At 38.4% G+C, this 22991-nt stretch overlaps 2 protein-coding genes across 3 annotated transcripts in view; both read right to left on the bottom strand.

Annotated features, from left to right (window-relative positions):
• Window positions 1–22530, bottom strand: part of LOC141343548 (uncharacterized) — a 29379-nt gene extending 6849 nt beyond the window's left edge. Inside the window, exons 1-2 of one of the 2 annotated variants that reach the window (XM_073848114.1) lie at window positions 22466–22530; window positions 18565–19876 (exon numbers count right to left, since the gene is read on the bottom strand). In XM_073848114.1, coding sequence (XP_073704215.1) covers window positions 18847–19851 — 1005 coding nt within the window. In that variant the 5' untranslated portion in view covers window positions 19852–19876; window positions 22466–22530 and the 3' untranslated portion in view covers window positions 18565–18846. Of the gene's footprint in view, window positions 1–18564; window positions 20444–22465 lie in introns of those variants that run through there. The other variant, XM_073848115.1, reaches the window with a different exon arrangement.
• LOC141343540 (interferon-inducible GTPase 5-like) lies at window positions 7256–8750 on the bottom strand. Its single transcript, XM_073848108.1, has 2 exons — window positions 8192–8750; window positions 7256–8089 (listed from the first exon to the last, which is right to left on the bottom strand). The coding sequence occupies exons 1-2, from the start codon at window positions 8748–8750 to the stop codon at window positions 7473–7475; spliced, it is 1176 nt and encodes a 391-aa protein (XP_073704209.1). The 3' UTR covers window positions 7256–7472.
• Window positions 22531–22991: the final 461 nt, after the last annotated feature.

The following is a 22991-nucleotide window of genomic DNA, read 5'->3' as shown; positions in this document are numbered from 1 at the left end:
TTTATATGTTCTAAATCACATAATTGGTAGAAAAATATTGTCTCAATTAACCCATTTTATCAATTATAAATTAATAGCAATGTTTTCCACATGTGTTGGTGCGATACTTTGTAGTGTGCAATTTAAAATAATTGCCTCTAGGAGTCGCCAAGGGAAATAAAACAAACACACGCACAAAAAATACACGTACGCCAGACATGGAGTTGGCGTGGATCAACGCACATTCTCACGTTAATTTCATCGTTAGTAAATCCAAACGTGAGCGTGAAATCTGGCGTACGCAAAGTTTTTGTGCGTACGCAGCGTTGATACATGAGGACCCAGGTCTCTGAGAGAAAAGTTCACGACAGTTTTGGTGCCCTGTGACCCGGATAGAGTTCCAGCTTCTTCACCTGAATCCAGATTGAAACAGCAAGCTCAACAGAAGATCTGCTTTCAAGACTGCATCTTTTGGAATCCAGAGAGAAACTTCCAGCTGAACAAAGATTTCCATGAATCTTCTTTTACAACCAAGGGTTGGTGAGTGCTACTCTATCCAAAAGAACCGCTAAAGACCAGTACATAGGCTATAGTTATCCTCTGCGCCGTCAGAGAAGAGTTAACAGACAGCTGTAGGGTTTAGTTAACTAAGTTATCCTCTAAAGGTGTTCTTTTAGAGATGAAAAGTTACCCTCTGTTTAGGCAGGGAAGATTAACATTACGTGTTAATATTTGTTATCCTCTGTTTTAGGCAGGGAAGTTTAGCATTACGTGCTAAAGTTGTTTATCCTCTGTTCACCCAGGGAAGATTAACATTACGTTAATATTTGTTCACCCTCTGTTTTTTTGGCAGGGAAGAATTGGTTATCCTCTGTTTTAGGCAGGGAAGTTTAGCATTACGTGCTAAAATTGTTTATCCTCTGTTTCAGGGCAGGGAAGATTAGCATTACGTGCTAATATCTGTTATCCTCTGTTTTAAGCAGGGAAGTTTAGCCTTAAAGTGCTAAAATTTGTTATCCTCTGTTTTGGCAGAGAAGTTTAGCATAAAGTGCTAGTAGTTTGTGTTGTCCTCTGTTAATTCAGGGAAGGTTAACAATAGTTGATCTGTGTTAACAAGCGTACCCTCTGTTGATCAGAGAAGTTTTAGTGTTGTTATTGTGTGGTAACAAAGAAACTCGCAAAATGGTTAGAAAGAATACTAGGCTGATCCCCACAACTGAAAAGGGTGGTCTCGCAACTCCTTTGTGGTCAGATAGTGAATTCAAATCACTGTTAGGAGAGCAAATGAACCTAATAGTAACTGAAAAAGTTAGACAAGAATTAACTAAGAAATATGAGATCCATCCAGACAAGACTTGGTCAGTAGATGAGTGTAAGAAAGTCCTTGGAGCATGTATTCGTAAGAACAATGTGAAAGGCATTATCTGCTGCCACAGAGAATTTGGTTTAGCGCTAGCTACACAACAGTCTCAGCGTAACTCAGAGTTAGAGGAACAGAACAAAGAACTCCGGGCTAGAATATCCGCTTTGACTAAAAAATTGAACCGCAACAAAGCTTCAGAAAAAACTGATATGGAAGTTAGTCAGCCTGAAAACATTTATCCTGACTTACAAGCTTTCTTTGAAAATGATGTAGCCATCCAATCAGTAACTGATATGCCTGTAGATTCGGTGAGGGTTTGTGGTGCTAGAAGACGATCTCAGGGAATTGAAGGAATTGAAAATATTCCTCCCAACTCTTCTGTTGTTCAGGTACAAGCAATTGCAAGAATGCTTGGACCTAAAGATATAGAGAGATTGTCCCAGAGCTTACCTTCAGCACGCACAAGTTTTTCTGAATTCAGAAGAGCACTGATTAGCAAAATGCGTCTCTACGACATGTCGTTAGCAGAAGTCACACAGCTGATGTCACAAATTCTAACTGAATCTGAATTCAACAGTTTTGAGTCTGCTGTTACTTCTGCACTACAACATGCCAGTAAAGCCGATTTGAGAGAAGGTGTTATGAAAATTCTAAAGAATATCTTGGGACCCAAAATAGACTGGTCCAGAATCACTAACTGTGTACAAAGGAAAGAGGAAACTGTGAGTGAATACACTGAAAAGTTTTGTCAGTCAGCTGTAGCTTACAGCGGAATAGTTGATGATCCTGAAAGTGTGTTAGATGACAAGGGACCCCTAGTCCGCATCTGGTCAGATGGCCTTGTAGCTGAGTACAGAAAAGCCTTGCCATTCCTAGATTTAACTTGGTCTAACAAAACTATCAGAAGTAATCTAGACACATTAGCTACTTGGGAAAGAGATGCTGATGTTAAGGCAAAAGTGAGAGTAGCAGCAGCTACGTTTAGCACAATAAACCAAGAAAAAAGATGGCCTAAAAAGAAGGGAAATGCAATTATTGTGGAAAATTAGGACATTGGGAGAGAGAGTGTAGGAAGAAGTTGCAAGATAATAGAAGAAATAATATGCATAATTCTACTCCTTCTCAGCCTGCCTACAACCCTGAAGTAGTTCCACTAGTGTCCACTGAAACGTTAGGGCAGCTAGCTCAAGCTCTTCTAAGAGCACAAAAAGAGCAGGAAAAAAACTAATTGTTGGGGCTGTGAGTAGCTACCTTTCCCCCGTAATACATCACAATGACAAAAGAATTTTTGTGAAAGGTAGCATACACCAGTGTTTTTCAACCTTTTTTGAGCCAAGGTACATTTTTAATTGAAAAAAATCACAAGGCACACCAACAATCGAAACTGTAAAAAAAATGTAACTCTGTAGCCTATATTAACAATATACAGCCATTCTTATCGAAGTGTCTTGAACAGGAATCAAATAAACACAAAGAAAAAAGTATTTTATGATCTTTCATATTCAGGGCTCGAAATTAACTTTTTTACTTGGTAGCACCCAAAAAGTAAGGAGCACCAAAAAAAATTTAGGAGCACCACAACTTTGTAAAGAAATGAAAACAAGTCGCACCACAACAATTTCTCGCACTCGCACAAATGCTCCCAAATAGATTAAATTTTGGGAGCATATGCGACCAAAATGGTCGCAATTCGAGCCCTGATATTCCTTCTTCTGTCAAATAAAAAGTGCAATTAACAATATACAGTCATTCTTATCAAAGTGTCTTGAATAGGAATCAAACAAACACAATGAAAACAGTATTTTTTTGATCTTTCATATTTCTACCTACTCAGTGTGAAACCTGGGCCTGTTTTAGGTGAAATTGAATAATTTCCCACGGCACACCTGACGATCTTTCACGGCACACTAGTGTACCGCGGCACAGTGGTTGAAAAACACTGGCATACACGATAAAGAAATTGACTTTTTGCTTGATACAGGTGCAGAAATTACAGTAGTTCCTACAAAATTGGCTAAAGATTTAAACATTCCATTCAAGAAAACTAAACTTTGTTTAACTGGTGTAGTAGGTGAAGATTCTGTTTTGTTTGAAACCCCGCCCACAGAAGTCACATTTCTGGGTCAAACAATTGGTACAGGAAATAGATCCATTACACAGGATCGAGCCGCTTCAGTCAAAGCAATACCTCCGCCTACTACCATTAAAGCACTAAGATCATTTTTAGGAACAGCAGGTTACTGTAGACCTTGGATTGAGGACTATGCCTCGATTGCTCAGCCACTCTATGACTTGTTGAAAGGTCAGGTTAGAGATTCTGATACAGTTTGTATGGAAGAAATTCATCTCAAAGCTTTCAATGATTTGAAGAGAGCACTATGTCAAGCACCAGCATTAGGAATTGCACAATCTGATAGGCCCTTTGTGCTTTATGTTCATGAACACTTAGGCTTTATGACTGCATGTCTAATGCAAGATCATGGGGGCAATTTACGCCCAATTCATTACTATTCTGGTAAACTTGACATAGTCGCTCAAGGTATGGGCCCATGTCTCAGAGCAGTGCAGGCAGTTCATCTAGCTCTTCAGGCTTCTTCAGGAATGGTGTTAGGACAGACTGTAAATGTAAGATGCCCTCATGCAGTGTCCGCACTAATGAATCAAGCAAAAGTCACTTCTGTCACATCCTCTCGTTGGGGAAATTGGCTGACAACCCTCACAGCCCCGAACATTGTTTTACAGCGGGCACCAATCACGAATCCATCCTCATGTATGATGTCTGCAATGACTGAAGTTGTTTTAGAGGATGAAGGAGAAATCACTTATGATTGTGTTACGCTTACATACACACCTACAAGTGAAATAAAAGAAACTCCCATGGATAATGCAGAATTGGAGTTGTTTGTTGATGGTTCAGCTCAAGTTATTGAAGGAAACAGACGAGCAGGTTATGCAGTAACTTCTCCCACTGAAGTCGTAGCTTCAGGTCGTCTTCCAGATCATTTTTCAGCTCAAGCTGCAGAACTAGTAGCCTTAACTAGAGCATGCACGCTAGCGTCAGGATCAATTGCAAATATCTACACTGATTCCAGGTATGCTTTTGGGGTAATTCATGATTTTGGTATAATTTGGCAAAGTAGACAGTTTTTAACTTCTGCTGGATCCCCCATTAAGCATGCTGGATTAGTGAAAGATCTAATGTTTGCCATGAAACTTCCAAAGAAATTAGCTGTGATCAAAGTGAAAGCACATCTCACAGCTAATACTACGGAAGCTAAAGGAAATGCTCTTGCTGATGTAGCTGCTAAACAGGCTTGTTCATATGCAAATATACAGGTGTGTTCGGGTAGTACAGCACAGAAGACAATTCTGCCTCCTGAATCAATCATTGATCTGTACAAAGATGTTCCTTTATATGAAGCATGGACGTGGTTAGACAAAGGAGCCACAGTGGATTCATTTGGTTGCTGGACCAAAGGGGGAAAGTATATTCCTCCCGAATCTCTGCTGCCATATTTGGCTCAACAAATACACATTTTGGGTCACAGTGGTTCAGCAACAATGAATCACAGGTTCTCAAATCAATGGTGGAATCCAAAATTCAGAAATGTAGCCACTGAAACAGTCAAGAGATGCGTTACATGTCAAAAAAATAATGATGTGCCAGCAACAACTACGGCAGCAACACATACCCCAGCTCCACCAGGACCTTTTCGCCACCTGCAAGTTGATTACATATCATTGCCTCCGTGTAAGGGAAAAACTGACGTTTTGATAGTTATAGACAAGTTCTCAAGATGGATAGAGGCTTATCCAACAGGGCGTGCCACAGCTGCACATACTGCTAAATGTCTTGTCTCTGATTTCATTCCAAGATGGGGATTACCAGAGAGCATTGACTCAGATCAAGGTACCCACTTCACGGGACAGGTAGTCAAGGAAGTGTCAAAAATGTTGAAAATTAAGTGGAATCTTCACTGCCCCTACAGGCCACAGGCGTCAGCGCAAGTCGAACGCGCAAACAGATCAATCAAATCCAGGCTAAGCAAAATGCATCAAGAAGGAGTATTATGGGTCGAAGCACTGCCAGCGGTACTGTGTAGTATGAGAGCTTCACCTAACAGATCAGTAGGTATAAGTCCTCATGAGATTATTACAGGACGCCCAATGCAGATGCCAGGTGTGATTGATTTCAGAAATGCTGATGTGCACATTGCCTCAGATGCCCTGATCACTTACTGTGAAAACCTTACAAAGGCAGTACAGAGTTCCAGAGAAAGAGTCGAGTCATGTTGGCAGAATCCACCAGAAGGTGGACACACGATTGTTCCAGGTCAGTGGGTTATGATAAAATCATTCAGAAACAAACCATTAGAGCCTAAGTGGCACGGACCACATCAAGTAATGTTGATTACAGCAGCTGCAGTTTTGTGTCAGGGAAGGAAAACCTGGATTCATGCGTCACACTGTAAGGTTGTTCCCCCACCTACAGGGATAGGATAGGACACACAGACCAGTGAGGAGCCCAGGGAAGAACCGAATGCAACAGGCTTTCGGGGGTTAACCCTGAGGTGAAGATTTTCCTCATAGGCCTTCCCCATCCACTAGTCCATCCTTACCTCACTGTTTCTTTAGGTGTCACGGGAATTAAGAACTAGGGAAAGAAGGAACAACAAGACTAGACTCAGATTGAACAGAGGATACAACTCTATTGTTTGCAGTCTTTTACAGAAAATACTGCTCTGTCGTCTTTTGTTTTCTTTCTTAATCTGTGCAGATACCCCTGGATGGCTATCCTGAGACCTATACACATCGACCCCCTCATCTGTGTATAAAGCTACAAACTATAAAGAACAACTAGACCCACTGCCGAGCCAACTGTCACGGAAGACAGAACATAAAAAAAAAAAACACAACGCAGAGAATCACATGAGTGAACTTCAGTCATCCATCAACATGATCAAGATTGCCATTCTAGTAATCACCATGAACATCGCAACAAAATCCAACAAGACATTCTTGATCTTTCGGCAAAATTACACCAGATGACTGAAAATAGTTCTTCATGGTTTGGAAACTTGTTAGGGAAACCCTGGCTGTGGATCAAGGAACTAGCAGTTCTGCTATTGATTCTCCTACTGGTGTACTATCTATGCGTCCACAGTATCAAGTGTTTCATTCAGCAAATGACCCACGACCATCACAAGGAAATGACTGGTCCAACCAGAAAAGACTATTACCCGTAAGAACTTAACGGGCCCTAGCTGCATGTTTGTTTCTGTGTCAACATGCCGTTACAAACAATCACCACAGAGCAAGTACTATATGCCTGTAACAATCAAAGGTTACAAGAACGAACTTTTAAATGTTTAAATTTGTATTATGTGAGAGTTATTAGAACTCTCAAAGGGGGAACTGTGGGATTACAAATTTAAGAATCTGTTTATGATAATGCTGACCCTAGATTCTTACATAGCATCACAGATAAATCTAAAGTTAAGTACATTGAATTTATGTTCATGTGAGTTGACAGTTCAAAGAAGATTAAGTCAAGCAACCCAGTCATCGGACATTAACCTTTGTATCTGTGTACACCTCCTGAACAGTGACATGATTCAGCTGATTGGATCATTTGAATGATAGTGTTATGCTTATTCTTGATTGAATCAAGGATCATCCCTCTGCTTTGTTTGACTTGTCTCCACCTCCAAAAGTCCCACCTCCTTGTAAATGTATAAAAACTATACTGTATAGAACTCAGACAGACTTTGGTCACTGCAGCTACCGACAGCTTGTGATCTCAATAAAGAATCCTGCTGAAGATACAACCAAGTCTCCTGGTCTCTGAGAGAAAAGTTCACAACATCTCATATTAGGAGAAGAACTGAATACAACACTCATCCCAAAGAGATTAATGTTTTTAATGTCATGTATTTTGAGTGTAGCAACAGAGATTATAATGCTGCATTATTTCTTCAAGGGGAAGGTACATTTCATTTGAAGAAATTAAACAAAAGAACAAAGTAACAAGAAATGCAAGATCATGTTTAGTGAACTAAATTTGCAACAAGTTTTACTAAAAGCAGTTGCTACTTGAATTCATGTCATTTCTTTGTCACATTCTGTTAGTCTACACTGAAGCCATAAGCACGTTTTTGGCATCTTCTGCTATGTCATTCAGAGCTCTCTTCAGCATTGTTGAGACTGTGATATAGGACATTCCTCCTGCCACCAAGCTGCCAAGTATGGGTATGAGACTCAAAACATACTCAACTGTATTTTCTGCCACATCCAGGGATGCAGCACCTGCTAAGGATAATATTGAAGCTGGGTTTATCCCACCTCTCATTGGCGACTTCATCAGACTTTTGAATTCTTCAATGGTTTTCCCAGAAATTTCACAGAGCTGCTGCAGGGATGGATCATCAAGACCAAATGTACTGTAGTATGTTTCTATCTCCTTTTTAACAATGGCTACATCCACAGCAACTGACAGACCAGGAACAGGGACTGTAGCCACCAAAGCAGACAGTAAGGCAACTTTTCCAATGTTTTCCTCTAGAGCTTTCTTCTTTTTCTCATTGATCTCCAGTGTGATATTTGGCAAAGCTAACATCAGCACACGTCTCTTATGCTGTGGAAACTCTTGCTCCATTCTCTCCTGCAGAAGATCAAAATCATACTTGCCGAGCTCAAAGTTAGAGATCAGGAACACGACAGGATCCTCTATATCAGCCTTTCTCAGACCTAGACAGAAACAGGACAGGACATCATAAAACAAGTCATTCAATATTTTATAATAATTACTGCATCTGACAAAAACATTGTCATGTGAACTGAATAACCTACCATTTTCACAGTCCTCTCGGATGATATCCAGCATATTTTTCTCGTTGAAGCTCTTCTTCCTTTTCTCAGCAGTAATATTTGAATCAATTTTGGAACGAACAAAATAAAACTTTTTCCCCATTCTCGTGATCTCTTTGGCCAGCTGAATGTGGTATTCTCTGAACCGATCTGAAGCGATGATGATGAAAAAATCATAGCACTCAAACTCAACCAGTTTCAGATATGCATCAGCTTTGAAGTTTGGTGTTCCGATGCCAGGAAGATCCCACACTTTGACATTTTTGTATTTTGGGTGGAGGTAAGCTTCAGGCTCCATAGTGGTTTCTATGGGGCTAGTTTTAGCAGAACCCTCTTCTTCATCCCCTAAACCCCTGAATGCATTGACAAACGTGGACTTTCCAGAACCGGACTCCCCCGTCACAGCGACGTTAAGTTCTACAAGATCCTGTTTTTCAAGGAATTCTTTGATTGTGTTTACCGCTGTTGGGAGATCCTGAGTAGATATGGATTCTTTAATATCGTCCAGGTCCTCCTGAGTTATCATACAGAAATCATCCATCTTAAAAAAAAAAAATAAAAATGTCAAGTTCAACAGTGTCATAAAAAAGGCAATAGGCTAAGCCTACTCTAAATGGCAGAAGTCCATTTCTCTGCCCAATTTCAGCGGTGACTTAATGTAAATCGTATGCTCTGGGAACCACGTCTGATTCCTCCAGAGCAGGACCACAGGTCAACAGAGTTAATTCAGCGGCTGCCTCTTGGCCAATTCCATTGAGCAAGGGCCTCCGCTCCCAGGTAAGAGTCATGATATTGACATCTCCAGCGAGCTGTGGAGCCTTCATGTTTGGCCCCTTTACAGCTCTCCATGAGGGTAATTAGCACCATTTTGGAGTCTTGAGCCCCATCTACAAGACGTCTCTATGACTTTAAGTGGTCTGTGTTCTCTGACTGATGTGCAGTCCAGAATGAAGACCTGTCCTCTTGTGAAATGTCATCCATTCTAACATTCCTTCAGGAGTTGCTGGAAAAGGGGCACATCCCATTGACACTCAAAGTATAAGTGGCAGACATTGCTGGCCAGCCAGTCAGCAAAAACGTCGTTAAGTAGAGACTATCCCGCTGGATAGTAGATGCTATAGCCCTGGCTTATGCCTCAGTGGGCTGGCAGTGTTCTATTGAGGGCCCACTCCACAAGAGGCATGGCCTCCTCATGGGCTTTGTCCAGTGCCGTCTCAATCAAAGGAAATCTAAAGCCTCGTTCAGACTGTCAGCCCAAATCCAATTTTTATACAAATCTGATTGAAATCCGATCATATTTAGGTAGTCTGAACAGCATCAAACTACATGAAATCTAATTTTGTCAAATCTGTTTTGAGCTACATTAGTACTGTATGTTCAATACTTTCTTATAAATATATAAAGCAATAAATATGAAGAAAACATGTAGGCATCAATCTGAAATCTTAAATGCAAATGCAAAAATAAAACAATGAATTAGTATGGTCTAAAAACTGATTCTTGTATGTTTTCAATCTTATCTTTATTTTTCAGAGTGCTGTTGTTTCCTTCACAAATGTAAAATTCACTGTTGTACAAAGAAAATTTTTAAATACATTCAATCAAGGTGTCCAAATGAATTAATTCATATTATAATGTGAAGCCTAACGGATTAACCATGCATTATGATAGAAAAGGCTTCTAAAAAGCATTTTACATTACAGCATTGAAGAAGACATTAAATATAAAGACATTTACACTAAATGTGAGGTAGCGAAATACAAAATGAGGATACTTCATTTTATAAGAAATTCCTGTCAAGAGTTTAAAAAAAATCTAGATTCTAGAAGATCAGTGAACAGTAAAAATACACTGCGATGGAGCTGATTAGCCTGTATCTTACCAAATTCTTCTGAGCAGCAAGCAGATCCTGACAGCATATGATCCGAAGTGAAGCCTAGAGCTAAACTTTTCTATTTCATGCAAAACAAAACCTGAACAAGATCCACCCAACAAATACTTTCACTTTCACTGCTATGAATCACCGTAGTAACATAATCAGAGACCTTTTGTTCATTGTTCTTGTTTCAAACTGGTTCAACTTATTGTTAATGAAAAGCAGTTCAGTAAGTCATGAATAAAGACTGTCAGGACATTAGTCAAACACAGTCACCTCAAACACTCTACAACAATTGTACACCAGGATTGAAGTTATTTGAAAAGGCTAAATGTTTAGTAATAGATACGATACTTGCTAGACATGATTACAGCCCTGTTTGGTAAAAATAAAAATTGTTTCAAAAGAATCAGATGTAAAGGCCATGATCCTGGGAAAAAGAACAAAGGGCAATGGCTTATTTACTATTGGATAAAGAAAAGAAAAAAACATTTTGGGAAAGGCCCGATATTATATGGTTTGCAGGGCTATTTATGTACGTATATCAGCAAAACTCCATTAAAGTTACATATAGTTAATATAGCAATATCTACAGTCTAAATATATATGTATTAAATTGATTACAGTTAAAAATCTCTAAAAAATAATCATTTATAATCAGTCAGAGCTAGAAATGTATCTTCATGTTTACAGCATCATATTATGAGTAGAATACTTTCTATGGCCGGCTTTAGTTTATAAATCCTGAAAAAATGTCTCTTATGCTGCAGATTCGAATCATACTTGCCGAGCTCAAAGTTAGAGATCAGGAACACTACAGGGTCCTCTACACCGGCCTTTCTCAGACCTAGACAGAAACAGGAAAGGGCATCATAAAATAAGCCACAAACAAAAGAAGTACTATTTATTTTGTAATCAATATGAATAATATGCAAATATACAGTCAAGCCCGAAATTATTCATACCCCTGGCAAATTCTGACTTAAAGTTACTTTTATTCAAGTTTTTTTTTTTGACCGGGGGGAATGGGGGAAATATCACATGTATCTTTTATTTTGTAAATGTTCCTACAGAGATCATAAAGTTATCATTTATGAAAACTTTAATAAAAAATAGTCTTGTATGAACATAAATTAGCTATACATATGTCTTGTAAAATGATATGCCCTGCTGACTCCAGTGATATCAATTGATTTCATTCCAGCTGTTGATGTGGAAATAGTTAAATATTTACAATAATTACGTGTTTAATTTTTTTCATATGTCTGATAATTTAGTTTACAGTTTCATATGAGTTAATGACAACTTGAAAATAGGAGTTTTTCTCATTATAACAATATAATAATGTTTCTTTCTTACCAAAGTCAGGCACCAATATTTCTGCCAGTGGGAGCTCACTCTCAATAACACCCTCCTCCGCTCCCCACCTTAAAACACATGTACAGTACATGTGTGTTTTGTTTGTTTGTTTTTAAAGAAACTTGCAAGTGCAAATACAATTTCAACCATAAAAGGTTGGGCACATGACAACTGAGGTCTTCGCAAAGTACAGAGTCCATTTGGCAAGATTCTGTTTTCAGATAAAACCAAAAAATCCACATATAAGATGACATAAACAGATGGACAAATATATTGAATGAAATATAGATGTTTACTGTCGTAGTAAATAGGAGGATATAATCAAATACCCTGCTCATTTTCTTCTCCGACACTGAAGCATACTACCATAAAACTCCAACGTGATAGCCTAAATATGAGCTATTAATACATACATTTTTTGTTGTTTAATGTTGAAAATATCATGCAATCACAGAAGTATGAAATGAACAACAAATCCAGACATCAACGCTGGCTAGGGATGCTCATATTGACCGTTTAACCGTTAACCGTCAGTAAGAATTTTAACCGATTATTACTATCAGAAAGTGTAGAAATCAGCAAAACTGAAACCGGCACTTTGGTTGGTGAGTGGATTGTAACATAGCCTCCTCTGATTGGCCACAGTGATAATCAAATCAACATACATGTCTGTGATTGGCTATTGCTGAACGCTGTAAAACACGCGCTTCTCCACACGTGTCCCGAACCGCAAATTGAAAGGGTTTTTGTGATGGTGGTTTTTTCGCAGATCTAAGAGTTAACAGGCAGCGGTCCTATCCGTACAGCATGTGGACATGTTAAAAACTAGGCACACTGAGGTATTGGCTGGCCTGCTATATATTTTTATGTCCGACGAGAAGAATAAGACCGGTACAGTTCTTCAAAGCGCATAAAAGGATTCAGAGTGTCTTAGTTTTGTCATCTTAATTAGGTAGTTATTTAATTTATACATATTTAGTGTAGGCCTATTTATATTATTCTCTTTTTTTTTTCATTCAGATTTTCTCTGTTCTCAGAACCGCTGCTGATGCGTGATAATCTAAGTATATGTCAATACAGTTTTTGCTGTTGCTCTGTATGCTGCTGTTTGCTGTTACGTTAAAATAAAACATTTGCTTGTATTTTTAATGTATCATCACAGATACTCGTGCATTCTATTTTTATTTTAAACTAATTTATTATTCTAATTTTATCAGTTAACGGTTAATGTTCGGATAACAAGCAGCGGTTGTCGGTCAGGAAAATTAACCGAAATGAGCATCCCTAACGCTGGCATTTGTTGAGATTACTAGCTGATTTGGCTAACTGATCGAGTGAAACCTACATTTTTTCACTTGACAGAAGTGACTGAAATAGCAAGATTCACTAAAAAGTACTTACACTTTCACTGCCATGAATCACCATAGTAATGAATCAGAGGCAAGCAAATGGTTCATTTCATTTCTTGATATCAGTAAATAGTATCAGCAAATTATTCTTTTCAGTGTGTATTTGTCATAAAAGCACGAGTGATTAAGCGTATGCCCACTTCTCCAGGCACCACTACACCACTGGGTGCACCCATTCTCTGACTGCATCGGATTTTTAGTCTCGGCTGCCCGACTGACCTCCAAAAGATACGTGGTCATGACATATGCTTTCAATGACAGATGCTTCCAACTCACGTTGAGAAATGGAGAAAAAAACCTTGGGAGAAACCAGGCTCAGTCGGGGGACCAGTTCTCCTCTGGCCAAATGAAACCAGCATTTTGTACCAATGTCCGATTGTAGAGAATCCTTAGGTCATCAGAAGAGTCCTCTTCCACTGAGGAAAGATCTCCCAAGCGAGAGCAATGATTTGGTACTTCCAACCTGAGTTGTGGAGCCTTTCAATGGAAGCCCTTGCAGTTTGTTGTTGCCAACATTATCTCAGAGGCCAGAGCCCCATCTACTAGACACCTCTATGCACTCAAGTGGTCTGCTTTCCTTGACTGGTATGCAGTCCAGGACAAAGTCCCGTCATCTTGCAACGTGTTGTCCATCTTATTCTTCTCACAAGAGCTGTGGGATACGGGGTTCCATGCTCAAGGTATATGTCGGAGCCATCACAGTGTATCACAATCTCATGGCTGGACAATCTGTAGGGTATAATGACTTACTCGTTAAATTCTTAAGGGGATCCAGGAGACTGAAACCGCCTTTCTCTTGTACCCTTCCAACCTGGGACTTATCTACGGTACTCAAGGCCCCTGTTTGGGTCAATTTACTTGGCTAACTTGCAACTCTTGTCAATTAAGACTGGCTTTACCATCATTCAAGTGAGTGGGCGACCTGCTGGCGATCTCAGTAAGTGATTCCTGCCTTAAGTTTGGGCCTAACAACTGCAACTTCATCCTTAAGCCAAGCTATGTGCCTAAAGTCCTCTTTATTCAGAGCACAGGCTACTACACTTGTAGCCAGGGATTAAATTGGGCTGGGGCCGTCCGGGGCTGAGCCCCGGCACATAGATTGCAGGACTCGACACTTCATTAACGCTACACAATTACCCTAACCAGATTACAATATCAATAACAAAAAATAACCAGCCAATCACCAAAACGCAAACCAAAATCACGACACTCTACCACATAAACAGCTAATTCAATTGCACGTGAATAAATGCAAATATTCCCTATAAACACAGAGTAAAGACACTAGCTATGTTTCCATCCAAAAAATGCGAATTTAACTTATGCGCAAAACTGGAATATCACATAAAACATGTGCGCATAAAGTAACACAGGCAATACCGGTATCACCGAGGGGAAAGGATGGAGGTAAGTTAGTTCGTAAGAGTTTCCCCACATTCCCAGGCTTTTCTTCGTTTTTGAATAGCTTGTAAATGCCGGTGCATGAGCATTTTACTTTTACTTTCGAATTCGGCGTCAGTTGATTGAATGGACGACAACAAAACAGTACGAGTAACTCACTTAGTCTATATTAAACACAGAATTATTAATTTATTAACAAAAATAAAATAACTGTTAAATAACTTACACAAAGTGTATTTACATATATATATATAAAAAAAACAGGCCTAAATCAGCAAACACAGTGGAATAAATAAGAATCGAATGTTCTTACAATTAGCTTCCAAAATCACCTTTTAGATAAACGGCAACAGTCAACAGGCTTTTTTAAAATCCAAAATATACTCGACTCCAGCTGCAGATCTGTGATGCGACTGTTGAGCAGCCGTGTTCAGTTCAGTGTTTCTCTAACTGAACTAAATTATTTTTATTACTATAAAATAATCAAAACGCTGTGGTGGGCAAGTGACGAAACTGGTGAAGGAAACATTTCAGAATGACCAATACAACATTTCTGATGCTGTGCTACAAGATGGGTCTGCTGGTTAGTCGAGTTATCCCGTTCTATCAGTGCAGAGTCACATGATTTTTTTTAATACGCATGGAGGAATTTATTCGGTAAAAGTGTTTCCATCCTAGTTTATGCGCATTTATTCTTATCGGAAAAAAGTTTATCCTACTCAGTTGTGCGCATACGTTTTTTATGCGCATTTTTAGAATTTATGCGCATTTTCGCGTTTCCATCCAGAGATTTTGTATGCAATGTTCCAAAATGCGCATAAAAATTATATGGATGGAAATGTGATGCGGTCGTGGCGTCGGCTTCCTTTTAAATATGTTTAATGATTGCGCCAGATGCGCCCACGCCCATTCAAACAGTAAGTTCAAAACGGCTCTACAGAAAAAAAAAAAAAAAAAAAAAAAATGGCCGATTTCATGAGAGATTGTGGAGAATCATTCAGCGTTCATTTCTATTTCAGCAGCAAAAATAATTTCAAAGACCGCTAACCCAAAGCGCATTTCAGAGCAACAAGAGGATTCATTGCTGAATAATTTGTTCTGTAATTTGTCTTGAACAAATCAGTTGAGTCAAAGTTTCATTCTCCAATGCACAAACATCTGATAAATCAGTCGAACTGAATCGAACAATAATGAATCGTTGAACAACTTACTCATTAGACACTTGCCGTCACCTACTGGTGTTTTAATTTTGTTTAAAAGTATAATCCCCCATAATTTCTTGTGTAGGCTATATAAAAAAATACTTAACAATCTTAGCAACACTCTCAAAACAATCCTAACATTATTTAATTCAGTTGTTCATATTTCATATTATGTAATAGAATTTATAGATCAAATGTAAGAATTTTAAATGAAACATGAAGTATTAATGAAGTTAGGGGGGGAATATAAATGTTAAAAAAATTCCCTTGAATGAAATATAAAAAATATGCAGATTTATGTCACAGCTGATAGTAAACCGATGAGAATATTGCTTCAGAATAAATTATATATATATATGATGATATGATGATGATATATATATATATATATATAGCCTGCCACCATAGAGCCCCCCCACATAACAAATCCCAATTTAAACCCTGCTTGTAGCTCTTCCTGCTTTAGAGGATGAGCAGGGTGCAAATTTACTCTGCCTGGTCTGGGCTCTTAAGGCAGGGGTTCTCAACTCTGGCCCAGAAGATCCATTTTCCTGCAGAGTTCAGTTCCAACCCTAATCAAACGCACCTGGACAAGTTAATCAAGGTCTTTATGATCATTAGAAATGTAGCGTCTGGACCAATCAGACATAGTTATTTGTTACATTTAACAAATTATCCTTAAAACCAAGAAGCCAACTTTAGGTTGGCATTCTAGAAACAACCCCCAGTTCTACCAACATTAAAGCAACTGGGCCTTAAGGGCTCAGTTGCCAGGGCAACTATCTGATAACACCAGTTTTACGATCCAAAGGAATGCAGCAATTTTAAGAAAGACATTTGGCCTACTGAAATGGACTCTTCCCTAATTTATAGGAAAACCTTCCTATGAATGAACACACAAATGGTCCATTCATTGTGTATATCATTGTGGTTTATGTACCTTGTCTTTTTTCCTTTTTTTATATGTGTAATGTTTTATGCATGTGTTAAGATAGATATAGATAGATATCTCAAGTAGATATATTATGTACGTGTCATGTTTAGTATCTCTGAATTCGTATTTTGATGATCTAAAAGATGATGCACATTATATGTTGATACACAGGTAACATATTAGAGTTTCATGAATCCCTAGTAGACTTACATGAATTTACCCACATGCAAAATACCTTGCTCTCAAACAAAGGGTCGTAAAAGCCCACATCATTTCGAAACCCCCGCTCGGAATTTCAGCCTCTCTCATTGGTCAAGTCCACTTTGAGAGTTGTTATCTTCCTAGATGTTAAAAGGGCTCACACCTAGTTCCGACCGAGTTCTTTCTGAAAAACTTGATTGCTGCTTGTGGGGAGGCCTCCCCAGGCCCAGAGGGGGGGCCTCAACATATGGAGATGTGTGGACTCTCCACACAGAATACTCCCACTGGAGGTAATTTCACTCGACTATGGAACTTATCCAAATGTACACCATCGGAACTCTCTCTCCCTCTTCACTCATGGCCATCTCTGGATCCCCATCTCTGAAGTGCGGCCTGTTGTTCCTCAGAACAGCCCATTTGGGAGAGAAGACTCTCTCAACCACAACAGAGTCAAGAACAACCTCAGAGCTTCAAGAAAGTGCAACTTCGGCCATCAAATGGAACCATCCAGGACTTCTTCAGAGGCTCCACGAGACTCTCGTACGGATGCAAGTATCGTTTCTTCCACTAAACAGAGGTTTAAGTGTAAGTTATCGTATATGGCTCTTTGAATTAGAAACTGATGGTTCTTTAGATGGTCAGCTCAGCCTCAAGCCCCTTTTCCTATACTGCTCTAACCATCCTCTTACCCTACCCTGTATGAATGAGTATATGTTTGTTTTGTTTGTTTAGATTAGTTATATGTTAGTCGTTAGTTAATAAAATTCTTGTGCACAAATTACATGGGTCTCTGATTCTGCCTTGCAAATTAATGTCCCTTTACGATTTCCGATCAAGCTACATGCTCTAATGCATTATTACGCTAACAATGTTATTATTCTGTGGCCAGGAAAATATCATTGCTTAGGGTTGATAAGAAATTACCCTGTATGTTCGCTAGGCGAACAGATTAATTGATGGCGATTCGATTCCGCTACAGTTACTACTGGCGGCTGATATAAATAATGGTAATTAATCAAGATTAATTGTAATTATTTATATACATTTCCCTTTTGAGCTAAATTCGCTACAGAAAGTTACAGGCAGGTAAGTTAGATTAAGGTTGGAGCTAAACTTGGTGGGAAAATGGATCTTGCAGGCCAGAGTTGAGAACCCCTGCCTTAGGGTATATAAAGAATGCTATAGCCAGTTTCACCAATCAGTGCAGGTCTTCGTGTGGTTGCGGCAGCTCTAAAGGGCTGCTTGTTATGAAACAGATATATCCCACTGGGTAATAAATGTCATAGTATTGGCTTATGTCTCAGTGGGCTTACAGTGCCCCCTTGAAGTTAGGGGCCCACTCTACTAGGGGAATGGCCTCTTCTTGAGCTTTGTCTCCATTGGAGATATCTGTGTAGCAGCTGGCTGGTCTTTGCTAGGTTCTACAGCCTGGACATGCCTGTCCTGCAGGCACGGATTTTGGCCAACTAAACTAACATGTACCCCTGCCGATGGTCAGGACTATAGTTGTCCTAGAACTCTAGCCTCATAGCATGGGCCTCATTGATTCCAGGTTGCCCTTGGACCTTGCTACCCTAAGGGCCCTCACTTGGGGCACCCTAGGATTGGAATGCCATTTCCATTCTAGTTTTTCTAAAATGTACCAAATGGTAAACTTAATCAAGACATGTATCATCTCACAAAAGGGGTGGAAGAAATGGATGATTATTTAATGTATAAATATTTATTTCTGGGTATTCTTACTTAAGAATGTTTTTTACCTTTGATTATTACTATAACCTGTGTTATTAGTGTAATTTTGTAAGTGAATTAGTAAATTCACTCAGTGACTGTAGGTGACAAGATAAGAAAACGTCAAATATAGCATTTCTGAAGATAGATCCCTTCAGGTTTGAAATTATAGAAAGCTAGTGAACTTAAAATTTACACATAAGGATGTGAAGAATGACTCTGGTTCAGTGCTCATGGTGGAATATTTGCTTTAATAAAAGTCCATCTCTACAATTAGAATTGTTTCAAACTCAATTCTCAACCTGATCAGTCAAGTTACCTCAATTAAGCTCAAACTCGAAGAAACAATTACAGTAATGCAAGTCTACAAACAATCATCATTTTTTGTAACTTTACCACAGATCATTTTGTAAAATAGACTGCATGCTCAGTAAAGCATGTTTGAACATTTTTCACATTTTAAATCACAAATAACATCATAAGATAAAACAAGGGCAATAACTCAGCACTTGGTTGTTGCGCTGTTAAGGTCTAGTTTCTTGATTTTTTGGCAATTTTGGGCAATGCTTGTTTCTGTGCATCATTGCAGTTTTGGAATGGGTGAATCTCCTGCCGCACTGAAGACACTGGAACGGTTTCTCTCCAGTGTGAATTCTCTCATGGTCTTTAAGTGCTCCAGACTGTTTGAAACTCTTGTCACAATGTGAACACTTGTAGGGTTTTTCTCCAGTATGGATCCTGCGGTGCACTTTCAGCTGAGTGGCTGCAGTAAAGGCTTTACCACAATCTGTGCACAAATACTCTTTCACACCAGAGTGGATTTTCAGATGGTCTTTAAAACGGATCCGCCATGAAAAACTCTTTCCACAAACAGAACACAAGTAAGGTTTCTCTTTAGTGTGAGTTTTCATGTGGGCCTTTAGGTCTGACTCCAGAACAAACCTCTTATCGCACTGATCACACTGAAACGGCTTTTCTCCGGAGTGAAAGAGTTTATGAATTCGGAGACTGTTTGACCATTTGTAACTCTTTCCACACTGATCACATGTGAACGGCTCCTCTCCGGTGTGAATTCGTATGTGACTATCAAGGTGAGTTTTAGTTTTAAAACGCTTCTCACAGTGAGGACACGAGAATGGATTTTCTCCAGTGTGAATACACATGTGACGATTAAAGTGGTCTTTACGTCCGAAACTCTTTTCACACTCGGGACACTTGAATGGTTTCTCAATACTGTGAACCCTTAAGTGAAGGTTAAGACTTCCTCGACTTGTGAAGCTCTTTTCACACTCCTGACACGCAAACGGCTTCTCTCCGGTGTGAATCCTGATGTGAATCATAAAGCATTCTTTACGTGCAAAACTCTTTCCACACTGAGGACATGTGAACGGTTTCTCTCCAGTGTGAAGTTTAATGTGTTCATTGAGGTTTCTTTTACTTGAGAAGCTCTTTCCACACTGATGGCATGTGCAACCATCACCATCATCATTCTCCTCTTTAATAAACTCCATCTTTACATCACAGCTCATTGTAATGCGGTATGGACGACTGTATCTGGATAAAAAAAACAATACATTATTCCATAAATAATCCATAAATCCATAAAGGGTCAACATTAATGATTAATTTGTGACTGTTGTTTTGATTTGATCTCTCCAAGGCACGTTCAGCACTTCCGAAGTATTGCGTCATCCACCTGGAGCTGCTTCTGGGTACGACTAGTTGACGTAAAGTTAGATTAAAGAGATTCTTTCTTTTTACATATGTATATTTTACTTGTGCATGGATTAGCTACAGGGGTTTTTATTCACCCCCCAGAGCCGTGTGAGACACATTTTATTATGGATGCATGCATGCACTTTATTGGACTTGTTTTGGACTGATGGAGAGAAACACCCGTCTATGGCGTTCTAAAGCTTGGAAGTGCCAGGATCATTTTTAATGTAACTCCGATTGGATTCATCTGAAAGAAGGAACTCATATATACCTAGGAAGCCTAAAGGATGAGTAAATCATAAGGTCATTTTGGTTGAACTATCCCTTCAATTCCAGGGTCTGAACCCCCTAACAAAGTTTCACCTATAAAACCACCCTAAAACCTTGACTAAAACACAGTGGTACATTCATAAATGCAAAAAACTGCTCTTTAGAAGCAGGATTATTTTATAACATTAAAAATACTCATAAATCTAAGGCACTTGATATAAAAAGCCTTTATTCACATGGCTTAAAAGCACCACATTTGTGCACCGACACGTTACGGATAACTCACCCTCATCAGGGTTTTTCACACTTGAGTGCCTTGAAATTTTGAGTAACAAACAAAAAAACCAGTTAAAACCAGTCTAAGCTGGTTGGCTGATCTTAGCTGGTCAGGCTGGGAGACCAGCTAAAACCAGCTACTTCCATCTTAAACGAACTAAGACCAGTCAACCAGCCTAGGCTGGTTTTAGCTGTTTTTTTTCAGCAGGGTGGCATTCCATTATTGAATGAATCAACAATTTTGAATGACTCTACTACACATTTAAAAGTGTACATACTTTAAAGGCATAGTGTAAGTAGACACATAAGGATGCAGCAGCCATTTGAATGAATAACTCACTCATTAAGACAATGATTTGCCGCCACCTACTGGCGTTTTTAGTTTTATATTCAGAATATTGTTACTGTTTAATTGTGTTTTTGTATGCTGAAACAATATTTCAAAAGCTTTTTTGCAATGTCTTATTATCTTTAATAATGTGCGAATTAATTAATCAAAATAATTTGAGATTAATACATTAATCGGCACAATGCATAATTAGACAGAAAATTTTGATACATTAACAAATACATAATTTATTGATAAAATGTTAGACTACGATATAAGTTGGTGCATACAACGAACAAGGATAGAAAAATGGGGCAAACATCTTCCTTAATGTAAAAGTTCATGTCTGTAACTATTGACTTGACCACCGAAGAATATGAAAAGCTTTGAGCATCACCTGTACCATACAAATCCCAACATCAAGATCTATATATATTTTTGTCTATATCAAACAGTTCCACTCTTTGCTTGCTTCCAAGAGCCTACAATTCACTATTTGAAATAAAGTCTTTTTTTATGACAAGTGCATTTAAAGGAATAGTTCACTTCCAGAACAAAAAATTATGGATAATGTAGGCTACTCACCCCCTTGTCATCCAAGATGTTCATGTCTTTCTTTCTTCAGTCGTCAAGAAATTATGTTTTTTGAGGAAAACTTTTCAGGATTTCTCTCCATATAGTGGACTTCTATGGTGCCCCTGAGTTTGAACTTCCAAAATGCAGTTTAAATGCAGCTTCAGAGGACTCTAAACGATCACAGCTGAAGAAGAGTCTTATCTAGACAAATGATTGGTTATTTTCAAAAAAAAAAAAAAAAAATTATAACATACTTTTTAACTTCAAATGTCTTGTCTAGCTCTGTGTGTACTCTGTGTAGAGTTTAAAAAGTGTATAAATTGTAAATGTTATTAGAAAATAACCAATTGTTTTACTAGACAAAACCCTTAATCTTCAACTGGGATCGTTTAGAGTCCTTTGAAGCTGCATTTAAACTGTATTTTGGAAGTTCAAACTCAGGGGCACCATAGAAGTCCACTATATGGAGAGAAATCCTGAAATGTTTTTCTCAAAAAACATAATTTCTTGACGACTGAAGAAAGAAAGACATGAACATCTTGGATGACAAGAGGATGAGTACATTATCTGTACATTTTTGTTCTGAAAGTGAACTACTCCTTTAAATAGGTTCGCAAACTCTTGCACCACCGAAGTACATTTATATTTTACTTTATGATATTTTATTAAATAAGACAGTAAAAACGGATTTGCTGGTAAATTACATAAATGTAGATATCTAATCATAGATATGTAACAAGGAAAGTTAATATAGGTAATGTTTGTATGGGTAGCATTAAGATTAACATTTAAATACGGAGTGAATCCGCTAAACTCCTCCAAAGATTGAGGCCACTGACACCTGCATTAATTTTCCCCTAATCAATTTCTGCAGTTTCCAGCCCTGACTCCACTTTAGTTACAGAGAGACAACTGTTAGACATTAACATTACTCACAATATCTAAACCAATAGAAATGAACTAAAACCAGCACTTACCAAAACACAACAGAGCAAACTCAGATTACTGAAGAGTTCGCACTGTTATTGTTGTTCTTCTTCTTGTTGTTATTGACGGAGAAAAAAGACGTTTAAAATGAATTACTGCCACCTACTGGACTGGAGTTTGGAGTCTCGAATGGAAAAAGAGCTTAAAGTGTTGCTACCACTGATCTATAATGGAGATTATATTATATTATATAAACCGGTGTTTGCTACACAAAAATCAAAAACATTTAACTTTAAGACTAAACACAAATATTCAAATAGAAATATCATTCATTTATTGAAACATACGGTAAAGTGTTCAGTTGCTTTCCAGATTAAATGCTTGATGAAATGCTTTTCAGAATAAATGTTTTCTTCCGATGACACCTAGTGGCAGTTCAAACCGTAAAAAGCCCAAAGTATATTTTAATATAGTACTTTACTAAACTTAAACAATTATAAATATGTTTCTTTAAATTATTTTAGAAACACCTGATTAAACCAAAACAATACCTGATCTTGTCTTGGGACTACTTTG

Source organism: Garra rufa, chromosome 10, assembly GCF_049309525.1.
Source record: "Garra rufa chromosome 10, GarRuf1.0, whole genome shotgun sequence".
NCBI lineage: Eukaryota > Metazoa > Chordata > Actinopteri > Cypriniformes > Cyprinidae > Garra > Garra rufa.
This window is presented reverse-complemented; position numbering and strand designations above follow the sequence as displayed.

Excerpts from the sequence above, each read along its gene's own strand:
- LOC141343540 (XM_073848108.1), bottom strand. The coding sequence starts at position 8,750 with ATGGATGATTTCTGTATGATAACTCAGGAGGACCTGGACGATATTAAA. Across the intron at positions 8,090-8,191 it reads CCGAGAGGACTGTGAAAATG|GTCTGAGAAAGGCTGATATA; the intron begins GTAGGTTATTCA and ends GTTTCTGTCTAG.